This window comes from Orcinus orca, chromosome 1 (genome assembly GCF_937001465.1).
Source record: "Orcinus orca chromosome 1, mOrcOrc1.1, whole genome shotgun sequence".
Classification (NCBI taxonomy): domain Eukaryota; kingdom Metazoa; phylum Chordata; class Mammalia; order Artiodactyla; family Delphinidae; genus Orcinus; species Orcinus orca.
Genome location: NC_064559.1, coordinates 159,092,220 through 159,110,619, shown reverse-complemented (window position 1 = coordinate 159,110,619; position 18,400 = coordinate 159,092,220). Strand labels below are relative to the sequence as shown.

General features: G+C 34.0%; 1 protein-coding gene across 7 annotated transcripts in view; it reads left to right on the top strand.

Moving 5' to 3' along the window:
- The window catches only part of ATG4C (autophagy related 4C cysteine peptidase), a 90,699-nt gene that overhangs the window by 52,660 nt on the left and 19,639 nt on the right, over nucleotides 1–18,400 (top strand). For all 7 annotated transcript variants that reach the window (XR_004477919.2, XR_007473720.1, XM_033408972.2 and 4 more), the window contains 6 exons: nucleotides 379–612; nucleotides 2,741–3,071; nucleotides 4,920–4,990; nucleotides 10,910–11,046; nucleotides 15,422–15,500; nucleotides 16,160–16,236. Coding sequence is in view for 5 of the 7 variants with exons in the window: in XM_033408972.2 (XP_033264863.1) it covers nucleotides 379–612; nucleotides 2,741–3,071; nucleotides 4,920–4,990; nucleotides 10,910–11,046; nucleotides 15,422–15,500; nucleotides 16,160–16,236 (929 nt within the window). In the remaining 2 variants the exon portion in view is untranslated. The remainder of the gene's footprint in view (nucleotides 1–378; nucleotides 613–2,740; nucleotides 3,072–4,919; nucleotides 4,991–10,909; nucleotides 11,047–15,421; nucleotides 15,501–16,159; nucleotides 16,237–18,400) is intronic.

Here is an 18,400-nt window from a genome sequence, read left to right as displayed (position 1 = left end):
TGCAAATCTCATTTTAGAGAGCACTAATATCTATATCCTGAGCCAAATGAGGCAATAAGAAAATATATTTTTATGTTACGTCCTCATAAGAGAGTTGATTATATTCGGAACATAGGGTATTATTATTAACAACAGTAGTACTGATAATACCTTATATTAGTTAGCACCAGAGTATACAGAACATTTCAGCATTCATTCTCATTTGATTTTCATAACAGCCTGAATAGGCAGAATATGAGACTTATCTTCATTTTAATTGAAAAAAAAAGAATTAGAAAGATTGTGCTGTGCTCCATATCGAGAGTAATGGGAATATAGTACCATTATTGACATTTCTTTGCATTTATTTAGAGCATAGTTTATATTTTTATTTTGTAGATGAAAATGAACTGTTACCTGTAAGCTCAGGATGTACAATAGAAGATCATGTGATTGCGGGAAGTGTAGAAGAATTTCGTAAAGACTTCATTTCAAGAATATGGCTTACCTACAGGGAAGAGTTTCCTCCAATAGAAGGCTCAGCTTTGACAACGGACTGTGGTTGGGGCTGTACACTAAGAACTGGCCAGATGCTGTTGGCTCAAGGACTCGTACTACACTTCCTTGGTAGAGGTAAATCAAATCTCTGGTTTTAGGGGGGTTTGTTATTGTTACTGTTTTTTAAATTTGAACTCTAGCTTGCAAACTGAATAAAATTCCCTGGTGTTAATTTCCTGAGTCCCCTATGTCTTCTAAAGTTGTAACTAATCTACCATGTAACATCTTTGTTGGACTGGACCATTTCAAACATACAGGTTAAACATAAGTATTATTATGTTTCAAACATACAGGTTAAACATAAGTATTATTCATGACTACCACTATGAATTAATTAAGTTCAAATTTTAGTAGTCTTTGGATTTTTTGTTGCTGTTATCATTTAGTTCTTTTTGATTGAACTCTAGATTATCTCCAGTTCAGTAAATTCTGGGCAGGTCAACAGCAGTGACTTTGAGCAGAAAATTATTGAGCAGTTAATGTTTTTGCATTATTTAAATCTTAAGAAATTTTACAGTTTTATGCTTTAAAATTATTTTTATCTTTATAAATGTGATTATAATCAGTTAAATTGATTAGGGCATTTTCTTAATAAGGTCATCATGCTTAGACTTTTAGACTCTCAGAAATGTCATTGATACTAACTTACATATATCTATGTTTTCCAATGTGCCACCTTTCTTACCAGTTCTGTTAGTTCATTTTTATATAATGTGTACATTTGTAGGAGGATTTTAGTTTACCATTTTAGGCTATCATATCTGGTTATTACTGTCGTTATATTTTTTTAAGTGTCAGACAATTTTCTGCAATGCATGGCAAATATTTAATAACCTTTCTGTAGGGATTATTGATGAGATCATTTGGAGAGAATGTTTATTCAAGAGCAGTGTGGATATTGCAAGGAAAAGGAATTTTTCAGCTTTTTCTGGGATGATTTATTTATAGTCTCATGCAATCATGGATAAGAATTGGAATCCTTTTCACACTTCTGACTAGGTCTCTGAATCTGTGACTCATTTTGTTAGCTTGAAATTATATGAATGTTTGGGGACTGTTGTGTTATTGAAAACAGTGAGGTAGTGATATAATTGATTTGGGGGGGGGATCTTTGATCTCTAATGACTTCATTTATTAACTTCATTTACTAGAGAATTGATGTTACTCCCTAAATAATAAAGTTATTTTGAAAGACTGTATGAGAAAAAAAGCACCTTGTAAAGAAATATTAAACTTCCAGGTCAAACTTCTATTTTAACGTATAACCAAAACAAAATCCACTTTCTGAAGTTAAACTCTCATAAATACTATGATTGTTAGTTGAATATGCTTATTGTGCCTTTGGGTAGTCAAGACTGGATGTCTGGTGAGCAGTACTGGTAATGGAATACAAAAGTCTTTATTCCACCTTAACACTGTCAAAAAAAAGAAAAGAAGGGGGCTTCCCTGGTGGCACAGTGGTTGAGAGTCTGCCTGCCGATGCAGGGGACATGGGTTCGTGCCCCGGTCCGGGAAGATCCCACATGCCGCGGAGCAGCTAGGCCCGTGAGCCGTGGCTGTTGAGCCTTCGCGTCCGGAGCCTGTGCTCTGCAACGGGAGAGGCCACAACAGTGAGAGGCCCACGTACCGCAAAAAAAAAAAAAAAGAAAAGAAAGAAAAACATATTCCAGAATTGTCCATTTGTACCTAAGTTTACTATTTTTTCTCTTTCATTACGGTAATTTTTTCCTGATTATATGTAATATATCCCCATTCAAAAAATTTTAGAAACTACAGAAAAGTCCGGAGAATAATATTTCAACTCAAAAGTAAACATTGGTATATTGGCATGTTTCCTCTGCTTGTACGTTTATTATTTTTTTTACACAACTTTATTTAGATATAATCAACATACCATAATTTCACTCATTTAAAGTGAACAACAATTCAGTGGTTTTTAGTTTATTTACAGAGTTCTACAATTATCCCCATAATCTAATTTTAAGATTTTCATCTTCCCCCAAAGAAACCTCATACCCATTAGCAGTCATTCCCAATAGCAACCATTAATCTACTTTCTATCACTATAAATTTGCCTATTTCTGACTTTGCTATTTTAGTTTAGTAACCCATAGGACTTTAAATGCTACATGCTTATTTTAGTAGAATTGTTAACATCTAACTATTTAAAAGATCTGAACACCTTGCTTTGGAACTGCTATAGCTTGGACCTGGCCTGATGCTTTGAACATTGAAAATTCAGACTCTGAATCATGGACTTCCAACACTGTAAAAAAATTTACTGCATCATTCGAAGCATCGCTTTCAGCGGAAAGAGAACTCAAAACCCCAACAATTTCTCTGAAGGAAACAATCGGGAGATATTCTGATGATCGTGAAATGCAAAATGAAATTTATCACAGGAAAATCATCTCTTGGTTTGGTGATTCCCCCTTGGCTCTCTTTGGTTTACATCAACTAATAGAATATGGAAAGAAGTCTGGGAAAAAAGCTGGAGATTGGTATGGACCAGCTGTGGTTGCTCACATTTTAAGGTAAAATTGTTTTAAAATCTTTCATCTTGTGACAGAGGTCCTCAGGCTCAGAGATAGTGATTTTTGCAGTGTATATATATTATTGGAACTTTTAAAGTCTAACTGTATGAGAATATTCATAAAGTAGCTTTCATTTACTGTTAGGGAAAAAACAAGACATATTGTGTCTCTAGTTACATTTATCTACTGACAAATTTTTCTTCTTTTGCTCATAGGTATAGATATCCAAGGTCTCTTTCTAACCAGGTTTTCATTAGACTACCTTATTGAAATGTTCTAAAAACTAACAACTCTTTCAACCTTGGAACATGCATAATAACATTATAGTTTTTTTTTTTAATAGTGTAATCTGGGGGCTGTAATGTACTGATAGTGTAATGAAATGTCAAGAGCTAAAATTGATGTTTTCAGCATTTCTTTTCACACATCAAATTCTTGTGAATTGTAAATGTATGGGACTATTAATATTATAATTATATCATAGTAAAATAAAGTGTCTGTGACATTCAGAGTAGTTAGAAAAAAGTCGAAAGTCAGATTTCACTATACCTCAGCTTTTTATGTGCCAATTATTTGGATGCTACTTAAGTTTTTTAAAAAGTTGTCATATTTATTGTGTCCCACTATTATTATTAACTGAATCATTAATATTGTCATCCAAGTACAGCATGTTATAGTAAATTTAGTCTATTTAGAATAATATACAAAATCCAAATTAGTACAAATTTTTTTTTTGCTTATTAACAGGCTTTTATATTTTATAGGTCAGATGCTTATAGTTGAAAAAGTAGTTGCCTAATATTATTAAATGGATTGTTAATAATGTCAAGTCCAGCTTGGTATGACATACATAAAAACATAATCATAAAAGCATGGTTTCTACTCTTCAAGATGTTATGTTCTGTATCCCAGGGATCAGAACACTTTTTCTGTAAAAGGCCTAATGGTAAATAGTTTAGGCTTTGCAGGCTATATAAGGGCTCTATTGCTCATTTTGCTCTTTTTTTCTTTTTTTGTTTTACAGTCGTTGAAAACTGTAAAAACCATTCTTAGCTTGCAGGCTGTACAAAAACAGGCCACAGGTCATGCTTAGACTATGGGCCATAGTTTCCCCATCCCTCTTTTATATTAGCACATACAAACATGCATAATAAGGCATGTTAAGTTAAAAAATTATAAAGATACAGTTAAATAAAAGTATTTTTCCATAATTTGTGTAATTTCCTTTTACATATATTGTTGTGATTTTTTTTCACTTCATGTGCACCATTGAGAATATTATACCCACTTGGAAATATTTTTCAATTTGCAGTTTTACTTATAGAATTCTAAGACTTGAAAGTGGGAAATTCATTTGTTCAGGTCATGTAGGTTTTTGAATGAAGGAAAAAAGTCATGCTATTGTTTAAAGAAAAGAAAAAATCTTTCATAACTGTACCAGAGGACAATCATACTTTGCTAGTCAGTAATGTAAGTTAATATGAAGTAAACCTTGAAGCATATTGTAATACCACTGGGTAGAAAACATTTAATATAGCCAGGTGAGTTTGAGAGAAATTCTTTTTTGGGGGGCAGGGTGGGGTTCACACCTTTGTACCCAAGAATTTTAAAATATGTTTTTTAAACTTATGTTTTAATGTTTTTTGAGTAATTTAGTGTAATATTCTACTTTGAAAAAATTGACTTGATTTTTGATACCATTCAGATGATAGTTTTGAAAGCAGACACTATAGGGTAAATAGGAAAGTCAAGAAAATGATGGCTTTCTTTTCCCTTAAATTAAATCGTTTGTTATTAACTGGAAATGTTAGTTAGGATTTTAAAGGATAATGCTTGTTATTTTCTTAGAAAAGCAGTTGAAGAAGCAAGACACCCAGATTTACAAGGAATAACTATTTATGTTGCACAAGACTGTACAGGTGAGGAATGTATTATATAATTCTACTTTTTATCCATTTATTTGGTCAGACCTTTTTAAAAATTTAGGTATAATTGATATATAACATTATATTAGTTTCAGATGTATAACATAATGATTCAATATTTGTATATATTGTGAATGATCACCATAATTAGTCTAGTTAGCATCCGTCACCATACATAGTTAGAAAATTTTTTTTCTTGTGATGAAAACTTTCAGATATACAATACAGTATTATTAACTATAGTGCCCATCCCCATGCTGTACGTTATATCCTTATGACTTATTTATCTTATAGCTGGCAGTTTTCACGCCCTTCACCCATTGTGTCCCCCCATCCCACTTCTGCCAGTCATCAGTCTGTTCTGTGTATCTGTGAGCTTGGTGTTTTGTTTATTCATTTTGTTCTGCTTTTTAGAGTCCACATATAAGTGAGATCATACAGTATGTGTCTTTCTCTGTCTGACTTATTTCACTTAGCATAACGCCCTCAGGGTCTATCCATGTTGTCACAGATGGCAAGATTTCATTCTTTTTTATGGTTAAATAATATTCCACTGTATATACGTACCACATTTTCTTTATCCATTATCCATTGATGGGCACTTAGGTTGTTTCCATATTTTGGCTATTATAAATAATGCTGCATTTATCTTTTTGAGATAGTGGTTTCGTTTTCTTCAGATAAATACCCAGAAGTTGAATTGCTGGATCACATTGTAGTTCTATTTTTAATTTTTTGAGGAACCACTGTACTGTTTTCCTTAGTGGTTGCACCAACTTACATTCTCAACAACAGTGCACAAGGGTTCCCTTTGCTCCATATCTTCAACAACATTTGTTGTTTCTTGTCTTTTTGATAGTAACCATTCTAACAGGTGTGAGATGATATCTCGTGGTTTGATTTGCATTTCTCTGATGATTAGTGATGTTGAGCACCTTTTCATGTACCTGTTGGCCATTTGTATGGCTTCTTTGGAAAAATGTCTCTTCAGATCTTCTGCCCATTTTTTTAATTGGATTATTTGTTTTTTTGATGTTGAATTATGTGAGATCTTTGTATAGTTTGGATATTAACCCCTTATCAGATATATGATTGCAAATATTTTCTTCTATTTGGTAAGTTACCTTTCTATTTTGTTGATGGTTTCCTTTGCTGTACAGAAGCTTTTTAGTTTGATGTATTCTCATTTGTTTATTTTTGCTTATGTTGCCTTGTGGTGTCAAATTGAAAAAATTATCACCAAGACCAATGTCAAGGAGCTTTCCGCCTGTTTTCTTCTAGGAGTTTGTGGTTTCAGTTCAGGTCTTGTGTTCAAATCTTTGATGATCGATTTTGATTTAATTATTGTGTATGGTATAAGATAGTGGTCCAATTTTATTCTTTTGCATGCGGCTGTCCAGTTTTCCCAATACCATTTATAATTAGATTTTTCATAAGTATTTAGCTTATAGCTTATCCCAATTATACTGTAAATGATGAAAGTAGAGACCATGTTTTACACATTTTTGTTCCTACATTGCACCCTGTATAGGCACTGATTAAATATTTCTTGATTGAATATATACTATGAATTATTAGTTGCAATATTAAAATAAGTTCTTAAGGAAATTTTCAATATTTAAAATGACTACTTAAAAAAGATAGGTGGGAAAATTTAACATAGGTATATACTTGGGGTGCATGTCTGCCATGTCTCATCTCATTGGGGATGTGTTTCAAGGAAGGAAAATTCTCTGTTTGATTTGTTTCTCACTAGTCCTTCAGTAAATCATCTGATCATGATGCAGCTATTGTCCAGAATGTTGCTTTGTTTTATTGTTATGGGTATTCTGTTTAATGACCAGTATCTATAGTAATTTTGAAACTCTATTGGGGATAAAATAGTGACCTTAATTTCCTAATAAAATAAAAGTGCCTTCAAAGTAAACCACCTCATGTTGTTTATTTTTTACTGAAATACTGTTAAGAGGATAAAATATGTTAATGTTTGGGGAAAGTTAAATATACTTCAGTTATGTTTAATATAAGGGTATTGACAAAATGCTTGAGATTACCCTGGTGACTGACTAGTGTTTATAGTGTGGATATAATCGTTACCAAATACACGTGCATTTTGTTCGGCCTTTTGTTAAGGTTAATTGGATTTTTAAGAAAGACTGATAAGCCATGATTATAGCCATATGAACATGAAAGTTTTAAGTTTTCAGATGAGTGTGTGAATTTTGCAGGTACTGTATTTGTTTATCAGGTAGGAAATCTTACAAGTAAAATGTACTGTGTTAAGAGTTCTAATTAAGCCAGAGGATGTGCTTAAACAATTAATCATTAAATAATTTATGAATTTGCCTTTTGTGCTTTTATTGATATCAATCAGCCTTGGTCTTATGCGTTACGTATTGTTAGTTAATTAAAGAACACAAAGCTACTCAATATCTAAGTGGTTTGTGTAATTTGAAGTAGATCTTAAAATTTTGAACACTGACGTTTAAAATTCTAAAGGGAGAGTTTATATTACTGTAGTGCATTTTGATAGATTGTGAGGTTAGGAACTAGGTGAAGCCAGAGTCTATTAATAATTCCCCTCCACACATCTTCATTAGTGTTTTTAAAAACAAACACCATCTTCATTAATGTTTTTAAAAGCTTCACTTTCTATTCATTTTCTCTTCCTCTCATTCTGTATTCTCTTCCTTTGTGATTGCATATTTTTCCATGCCTTTAAGTAGTTAAGACTGTGCTCTATATATTAGGACTTCTAAAACTGCATTTCTAGTGCTACTTGTGTTAATATGAGGTAACTCGTATTTTCTGCTGTCCTTCAAATATTTCCATCTGGATGTTCTACAAACACTTCAAATTCAGCGTGTTTAAGATTAAACCTGTCATTCCCCTCTACACCACTCCTTTCTTGCTTTCTATATTCTCTTCACTAATAGTATCATGTCCACATGCGTGTGTACTTATTCTTGACTCTTTTTTCGTTGCTTATATCTAGTTAGTCAACCAAAGCTTAACAAATTATACTTAAAAAGATGCATCTGAAATCTGTTCTCTCTTCTTCACTCTCATTGATTTAGATCAGACCCTTATCTCGAACTTGGACTTTAACTTGATTTCCCTTTCTTTTCTTTTTCTCATTCATCTGATCAAAAGAAATTGATCGTGTCCCTTAATTTAAAACCAATGACCGTCTGTTAACTCTAGTCTCAAGTTATTGTAGCATGTAAAGCACATGAAGTTCTTCACCATTTGTCTTGACCTACATTTCCAGCATCACCTCTCAACACTGTCTTCCATGCTGATACACCAAAGAACCATCAACCTGCAAGCCATTCCTTGGGCATACTATCATTATCTTTTTTCCATGTCTTTGCTGATATTATTGCCTCTGCTTGGAATGCCCCTTATTGTTAAAATGCCTTTTGTTAACTCTTACTCATTCTTTATGAACATGCTCGAAGGTACACCTTTGGTGAAGCCTTTACCAACTCCCATCAGGTAGAATTAGTTTATTATTCTGTGTTCTGTAATATTTTGGAAATACCTCTATTAAATATTGTGCTTTTAATTCACTTTTAATATCACCTTGTGCTTATCTGTATCTCCTTGGTAGATCAATGATTATTAAGGTAGCAGGGGTAGGGGAAAGGTACCAGAACCATTTGGTTGGCAATCACTGCTGTAGTGAGCCTGTGTTATGGAATTGGATTATTTCATAGCCCTTACATATGTTGAAAGTGGAGGAAAAATACCAAAACAATTGAGCCAGACACTGTGAAGTAAGGATCTTATTTGCTTTTATATTTCTCTGGCATAGAAAACTTCAATAAATAGTTGGCCGTCAATCACTGTGTGTTGAATTAGACTGAAGGATAAGAAGCATTTGATAAGGAAGAACTTGTATATGCTAGTGGAAATACTATTGCTAGTGGAAAGTGGAAGATAGGGATGGTCATGTGTGCACTGCCTCAGAAAAGTGAGAGAATTTAAAGGTTTATAATTAGAAGGCTTTACTGAGTAGTTTAGCAAAAATAAGATGACAGAATTGAAACATGGAAAGAACTGTTTTTCCATTTTTGTGGCTTCGGTTTAGACTGACTATGGGGGATAGGGAAGCAGGTGAACAGGAGACTATGACAGCTCATAATCTCAATTTGGAATTTAGGGAAGAACTGAGACAGCAGTGGCAGAATTTGTTAATCAGCTAACTGTGGAAGAGTAAAAGAGTTTGCTGACAGGGAGTATGGGTGTAAAGTAAGTTTTGAATAAAACTATTTTTTTTGTTGAACAAAACAAAATAAAGTTTTGTCTGTATTTGCTTCTACCAACTCCACCCATTTTCTCTTGAACTATCCACTTAGGCTCTCATACCCATCACTCTACCAAAACTACTCTTGTCAATAATTTAATCTCACTAAATCCAGTTGTCACTTCTCAGTCTTTTCCTCACAATCTGTCAGCAGCATTTGACACTGTTGACTTCTCCCCCACTCCTTGTAATGTTTTGTTTACTTAGTTTCCAGAACACTGCTCTTCAGGTTTTCGTTTTACCATTGTGTCTGCTCCTTCACGGTCTCCTGTATGGATTCTTCCTTATCCCCCTATCTCTAAAGTACTTGGTGTGTTGTGCTACGTCTTTAGATCTCAACTTTTTTTTGTGTGTATACAGATTTGGATTTACCCAGTCTCATAGCTTTACAGTACCGTCTGGGTCCTGTCAGTTCCCAAATTTATAGCTCCATCCCAGACCTGTCCCCAAATGCAGGCTTTTATGTCCTTACCTGCCTACTTATCCTCCCTGCTTGCATGTCTAATAGATATCTCAAACTTGGCATGTCTGAAACTGAATTCCCACTCCTCCTTTCTATATTTTCCCTTCCTACAGTCTTCTATGTCTTTGTAAATGGCAGCCCGCCTACTCTGTTTGCTTATATGAAAACCACTCAAATCATCTATGACTCCTTTTTTCCTCTCACATCTTACATTTAATGTATTAAGGAGTTCTTCATTTTCAACTGATCAGTTTTCACCACCTGCACATGATCATCCCATGACCGTTCCATATCTTGACAATACTGCCTTTGTTCAAACCACCATCATCTCTTGCTGGGTTCCTGCAGTGGCTTTCTAACTTCTCTATGCTTCAGCCCTTGCCCTCTGCAGTCTGTTAACACAGGAACCAGACTGGTAAAGTATAAATCAGAGCAGGACATTCCTTTCCTAAAAAACTCTTCAGCGGCTTCCCATCTCACTCAAAGTAAAGACTGAATTCTTTATTAACGGCTTTTAAGATTTCCCACAATCTGTCTTCGTTCTCTCCCCATCTGTAACTTTATCTCCTAACCTCATTTTCTACTATTGTACTCCTTGCTCACTTCCCTGCAGAGGCACTGCTCTCTTGTTCCTGGAACAAGCTGGCAATGCTTCTGCTTTAAGACATTTGCACTTGCTGATCTTTCTATGTGGAATCTCTTCCCCCCAGGTATCTGCATTTCTTGGTTTCTTTCTTTCTTTAAGTCTTGACTTCCCTACCACCTTATTTTAAATTGCACCCCTTCTCTACATTTCTTATCCATCTTTTTCTCCCTTGTTTTTCTTGAAAGCACCTATCATCATCTGACAAATATTATGTTTTACTTATTTATTGTCTACTTCCCTGTTAGATGGTATGCCTTGTGAGGGCAGGGGTTTTTCTCCATTTTGCTCACTGCTGAGGACCCAGTGCCAAAGAGTAGTTATTTGATAAATATCTATTGAATGCATAAATGAGGTAGGTATTTTTTAACTCATTGAGACCTGGTTAGTGATGTCAGAGATCATATGACTGGCCATTGTGGGGGGGAAATTAGGGTACAAATGTTTCTGAAAATCATTTTTATAAAATTTAATACATATTAATTGTGTTTTTCTCAGTTTACAGTTCTGATGTAATTGATAAACAGTGCACTTCCATGGCCTCTGATAAGACAGATGACAAAGCTGTTATTATTCTAGTTCCTGTTAGACTTGGTGGAGAAAGAACCAATGCCGACTATTTAGATTTTGTAAAGGTATGAAATAAGAGCTAAAATTTTTTGAAGGCAATGCTGGCTGATATGAAAAATAGAGAAGGTTTGCAATCTTTTTTCTATGAAATGGGTAGTGATGATTTTATAGTTGTAGATTGTAAAGTTTGACATTAGAGATCTTAAATTTCAGTATCACAAGATCAGATGTGATTTGAAGAGTAAGGTGTTCTATGACAAAATAAAAAGGCTTTTAATCTTTGCAGCTCATCAGGGGGATACAGTGCAGCAATAATCATAGTCTGAAATATGTCTACAGTTCCCATCATCCTTATTTGTGATTTTTTAAAGTATGTACCTTTGTTTATTCATAAAACCCACATTAAACTATATCTAGGTAATTATTGAAACAAAATGAGTTTTTTTTTTATTGCTGCTGCATTATCTCTTAGTTTGTTTCCTGTGCTTCTATAAGGTCCATCAGTAGGTAGAATACTTATTTATATAGAACGAAATGATGAAGATAGTATGGGGAGCTTCCAACTTTGTTTTCTTCATATTAACCAGTTAAAAATCTGTTCTATTTCAGAACACATAATTCTTTTCTCCAAAAGAACCTGTCTAATTAGGTTATCTTGTCACAAAACTTTAACTTTTGAAATACTTAGTTTCTAGTTGAGAGTATAGTATTTATATTATTTTCATAGTTTTAATAAGATCAAGAGCAGAGATAGAATTCCTCTTTGAATGGAGTGTTATGGCATATAGTAATCTTGAAATAAAGTTTAGATTTGTTCACCACATGAAGCACTAACCCCATATTGTGGTCCCTATGTATATAAGTAGAACATGTATCCTCACTCTAGATTGTACCAATTCTAAAAACTTAGAGCAGTTATTTTCAATATGTGGTATATGGAAGTCTTCTAGCTGGTATATTGGCTTTTCCTAATCGTTACTAAACTGTTGCAGGCATACTTGTTACTAATAATACCAGTACTATAACCAATAACATATACATATCCTAGATAAAAGTGAGGTTTTGATTTCTAACATGTGGACTCTTTAGTAGAATTATTGGTGGAATGTGAGAAGATATGAACCATTTCATCTAGAGGATCCACGGAGGGTTTCGAGACTTCACGCATGTTGTCATGTCTCTGTTGGTTGTAACCAAATCTGAAATGAATTCCCCTGCCTTCTCTACTACCATGAGAAGATCAGAAATTGAGGCAGTCTCGGAACTGACTCTTTTGCCAAACCCCCACTCCTGGTGAAATGGACTGCAGATAGCTTTGAGGCATGCTTCATCTGGCTGAGAGCTTTGCTGTTTGGTGGTATTGATAAAAGTTATCAGATGAGTGATTCATTGGAGTCTACATTGTAGTGAAACAAACCATGGTTAGCTGTTAAAGTGATCCTTAGTACCTAGCATATGGGAGCTGCTCAGCAAATATTTGTTAACGCTCATATTTGTATAACACTTTTAATACAGATTTATCTCATTTTACCCTCATACTAGCTAGAAACTGGATTGTCTTTATAAAACAGAAATGACAGAAGTTAAGTGATATGTTCAAATTCGGATAACAAACTGGTGACAGAGACCAGAATTTATGTTGTTTTTCATATTTTCCTCTAAAATATGGACTTTCTGAAATGTAACATTTCTTTGAGCTTCTACTTATTTAATTTATGCTACAGTCCCCTTTTAGAGTAGTGACTACTAATACATTTAAAATTTTCAACTCTCAGGTAAAAATGGCTGAAATGGCTGAGTGAAGTAGTGTTATGTTGTGCTTGGTCAGGGCGTGGTTGGGTCAGAAGCCAAAAGGAGAGCATGTAAAGAGTCATTCAGTTAGCAGTGAAAAAATAGTGTGTCTAATAGCCCTAAAAGAAAAGTAATCTTTCTCTTCCATTTCTGCTCCCTTTTCTTCTCCTCCTTCTCCACCTCCTCCTGTACCTCCATCACTGCCCCGCCCACTGCCCCCCACTACACTTCTTCCTCCTCCTCCTTTGTCAGCAGCTGTATTTTTTCCTGCCAAACCATTGTGCATTATACTCTCTAAAATTCACCATTCAATTCTAGTTTTAAAATGTATTGATTGAGGTAATTCCACAGTATTTCAGAGATGGTTACCATCTCCTGCTGCATTCTGTGAGGAGAAAGAAATTTGGTGTGGTGCTTTATCAGCTCTTACCACAGGAAGTTTACTTATTTATTTATTTTTAAAAGGACCTGGAATGAGGAAAATCCAATATGTTCTCTTTCTTCAGCAAGACAAATTAGGACTTTCCTTTTTGACTGATTACTTCAGTCTTATTTATTGCTTCATGGATACAGCTCAATCAATTCTCACCACTAGATAACTGTGAAAAAGCTTTTTTAGGAACTGAAAAGTGTTTCAGGTTTCCAAAGATACAGCTTCTTATATGTAATGGCATTTTAGCTCCTAATCTACTTATAAGTGTTTATTGCTAAATCTGCTCTAATCTGTTGAAAAGGAAATATAAGTGTCAAGAACCAAAGTCTTTCTTCCATTACCTGAAATCATTCTTTTTCTGAAGAGAGTCTGTGATGATTCTTGCTATACATATATGTATTTTTTCTTTTTTTTCTTGGCTATGAGGGACTTAGAACTTTCACTTCCTCATGGGTCCCTGTATCAGAAACATTGTATTTCAGCTGATCAGGTTGCCTCAGATTAAAGTAAGGCACTCTCTAATTGAGTTAAGGATTTTTATTTAGGGGGAAAGCAATAGAATAATAGAACTGTTAATAGAATGATAATAACAATAGAATAATAATAACTATTATTATCAAGTTTTTTGGTATAATTTCATCTTAATTTATTTTTTAGTTAGCTCTAAAATTTTAACTTTATATGCCTTCTCTGTTTCTGTAATTTCTTCAGTGCAGTTCTCCTTTCCAAAAAAACCTCTATGATATTTTCACAAGACTGAAAATATACAAAATTTACAGCCATTAAATATTATAATATAGATCTATATTTATTGATAGGAAAAGATGTTTATGAGATAATGAATGACAAAAGTTACAATAGGATATGTTGTATGGTGCCATATATATAACATTGTATTTATAAATCTGTATGTGAATATATGTAATATAGACAGATGTCAAGAAGGTATTCTTCTAAATGTTAATAATGCTGAGTGTTGGGGCTTTGGGAAATTTCTGTGTGTGTTTTTTCAATAACCACCGCATACTATTTTTAAGAAAATAATTAAGTTTAAACAAAACTGTGGTTTGTTTACTTGTTAAAGGAAAAAAATATTTGTTCATACAGTCTTTATTTTTGTATCTTCTGGATTTTGAAACATCCTCTCACTTAAGAGAAGGAAAGTTTATTGTTTAATACTTTGGGGTTTTATAACATATACTTTATAATTACTAGTGTTTTCTAACATAATATATGCTAAAATTAATGTTGAAACTATTGATAGGATATTGATTGATTCCACTGGACATTTTTTTTTTTTTTTTTTTTTTTTGCGGTACGTGGGCCTCTCACCGCTGCGGCCTCTCCCGCTGCGGAGCACAGGCTCCGGACGCGCAGGCCCAGCGGCCACGGCCCATGGGCCCAGCCGCTACGCGGCACGCGGGATCCTCCCAGACCAGGCAGGGCACGAACCCGCACCCCCTGCATCGGCAGGCGGACCCCCAACCACTGAGCCACCAGGGAAGCCCTGGACATGTTTTTAATTAACTCCACTCCATGGACATGTTTTTTAAAAAAGTATAGAATTACTTGGCCAAGCTTAAATAGAGTTCTGCTTAGAATAGATGCTGAGGGAAATATTAAACAATTTATTGAGGTATCACTGATATTTTATGATTAGTAAAATAAACTGAGTTTAAATACAGTAATAATTATTATTTTCCTTGGATCAAATTGTTTTCATTAGTCTTTATATTTATTCCAAATGAAGTAGCGTAAAAATTTTGTCATGAATGCCATTGATTAAAAATGGTTTTTAGTTTGTGATTCTAAGACTCAGGTTTCAGTGAAAACAGTGACAATGTCCAATAATTATTTCTAGCATTTCAAAAAGCCTGATGAAAATACTACATTGATCACAGCAAGGCTGCACCAGCTAACTGAAAAGGCCAAATGTTTTTACTTTGGCGGGCATTTTTATTGCCTTTCCATGGTTAATGTTGTTTATCTCTATAACTGGCACATAATAATTGTTTAATGTTGTTGAATGGTTTAAAGAAAATGGAAGATAGTTTGGTGGACAAAAGGATTTCAGAACATGGGGAAAATGTAATAAAAATAAAACTGGTGGTGAAAAATTTGGGAACTACTGCTACTATTAGTAATACAAATTTGGTTGTTTTGAATAATTATCATTTGTCTCTTGACTCTAAATCTGAATTAATTTATCTTGGCAGGGTATTTTAAGCCTTGAATATTGTGTGGGTATTGTTGGTGGCAAACCTAAACAGTCATATTACTTTGCTGGATTTCAAGGTTAGTGATTTAGTAAAATATATTTCTTCTCTGTTTCCTTTTAAAAGTTGGAAAGTTAATATAGGATCATCTAGAAACAGGATGATTAACGGAGCAAAATGAGTACCTTATAAATTCATCAGTCCTACCATAGCCGTTCATTTGTCATTTGGTCCACAACATAATTGGATTCTGTAAAATGTATATTTAATTTCTGTTATTGCATAAACAAGGCATAATTTATTGGTTTTACTAAACTTTAGAAGACATTGCTGCCACATTCTGGCAGTTGCTATTTATATATTTACCTTTTACCAGTTTTAGTGGTGCTAGTTGATGATAAAATGACAAGCAATATGTTCTTCCTGTCAGGATAATGTAGTGCAATACATTTTTCATATGCAAACTGTAGAATATAATTGTGTGTTTGTGAAAGTAATTTTATCACCAAAAATTAAATGACAGTCTCATCACTTTATAAAAATTCTGCTTATACAAGCATATTTGATTATGCAAAAGTTAATCTGTCCTGTGCAAACCTATGTTTCAGTCAGTGAATATCAGTCTGGCAAGCTGTTACTCCCAGATTTTTTTCAGCTATTCTACATAGAAATTGGATTGTAAGCAGTGTAATAATAAGGTGTTTTTTGAATTACTTGTCTTCTGTTTTGTCCTTGTAGATGACAGTTTGATTTACATGGATCCTCATTACTGCCAATCTTTTGTAGATGTCAGCATAAAGGATTTCCCTCTTGAGGTACTGTGGATAAAGAGCTGGTACTGTTTTCTTACCATATGAAGCAAATTCTAATTATTTAGAGATGTGCTAGACAGCTACGCTTTTATGGTATCACAGTTACAAGTTAATAATAAATATTTTACTAATTTATAAAACCATAATACATACAACGGTCAAAGGTTAAATAATTCGTTGCTGAATTTTAATTTACAATACACTTTCTTCTTCATTTATCTTTGTCTCTAACTTGTTAGATACCCTAGCCCTGCCAAAATAAATGATCAAGCCTCCAAGTAATTTTGTACATATACAGCTGAATAGTACTGAAGAATTTAAAATGTTAGGTATGTTTAAAAAAAAAGGGAGAAAAAAAGAAAAATAAAGAAGATGATGGAGTTGGGTTAGAGTGACAAAGTGATTGAAGGAGCCTGCAAAATTATTTTGCTTTAATTATAGTAATTAAGTCTTAGCCTCTAGTTAAGTTTTCACAAGTTTTAATTGGGTTTCTAATATTTGTTTTAGCTTTGATTTCTTAGTCTTCTTTTCCTTTATGTTAATCATTTTCTGATCCAGCATTTAAAAAAAATTTTTTATTGCATTCTAGTTGGTTTACAATGTTGTGTTAGTTTTAGGTATACAGCAAAGTGAATCAATTATACTTGTGCAGCATTTTTTATTTTTATTTTTATTTTTTTGCGGTACACAGGCCTGTCACTCTTGTGGTCTCTGCCATTGTGGAGCACAGGCTCCGGACACGCAGGCTCAGCGGCCATGGCTCACAGGCCCAGCCGCTCCGCGGCATGTGGGATCTTCCCGGACCGGGGCACAAACCCGTGTCCCCTGCATCGGCAGGCGTACTCTCAACCACTGTGCCACCAGGGAAGCCCCATGTGCAGCATTTTAATTCAGAAAATTTTGAGAGTGCATAAGTGAGACATGTTATTGTTACATGGTTTTGGTTCTTGTTTTCCCAGATGATGCTTTTACAGGCTTTTAAAATAATCACTTGAGTGGCATGGATCACTCGTTCTCAAGGGCTTGACAAGATGGAAATATGGTTTAGTACTTTGTTTTAGTAATAGCTTGCTAGCTAATGTTAATACCTAATAAGTATTTAGGGGGTAGATTATGAAAATGGATAAACCACAAGATTAAAAACTGGTTTTAAAAGATACATTATAAAACAGCCTAGCATTTTTTGTAGACTGTTACCTCAACTAAAGTACAAGCGTCTTGAGGCCAGAATCAGCTTTGCTTTCTACTTCCTTCCTTCATAATATTTTGCATGTAAGCTTTAATAAATATTTCTAGTTGGCTGATTGATACTGTGGGAGGAGGCACATAGAATTGTGCTACGTGAACCACACTGTAATTCTTTTGCTGCTGCGTTGTGGTCTTGTGGCACTGATTCCTATGTCTAAGTTACATTTCCAGTGTGTCTGTGTCAAACTGACTCCTTAAAAAAGTAAATACTTGAGATTCAGATGGAAACTAGTTCACAGTATTCTAGGATTATCTAAAATTGGCAAATTAAAAGATTATTAGTGTTGGTTATTTTGACCAGTAGAAAGAGACTATTCTTCTGATATTTTGAGAGACTCTACAAAGATGCCAGGTCAGTGAATATCCTGGTTATGTCTACACAGTCAATATTAGGAAGGTCGCAGCTCATTATTGGGAGACTGTTGCAACACTTCAGCACTTCAGTAAAAGCTTGAAGTGGGGTGAAAGTGAGAATGGAAAAGAAGAATTGATTTTAAGAGACTTTGTAAAGTAAAATTTGGTGAAATTAGGTAACTTCTTGAATGCACAGAAGCATTTATTTCTTATATATTGGGACACCAAGAAAGTGGGTTTAAGATGAGCTTTAGCAGAGACGGTCTGTTGAACTGTGGGTTCACATTGTTAGTGGTTAGGACAGGGCAGAGTTTCAGTTGTTGGGATGAGAGGACTAGTGGATATACATTTTCTTATACATATTTATGAAGTGTGTGTGTGTATACATGCATGTATGTGTGTATATATATTTAATAAGTTAAGATTTCTTAAACCAGAGACTATTGCTTCATGCTATTTATGATATACTTTCAGAATGACTGATTCTATCTCTTTACAAATACTGAATCTATTCTATTATTAAGGTAATATTGTATTACCTTAATATTAATATTCTATTAATAAG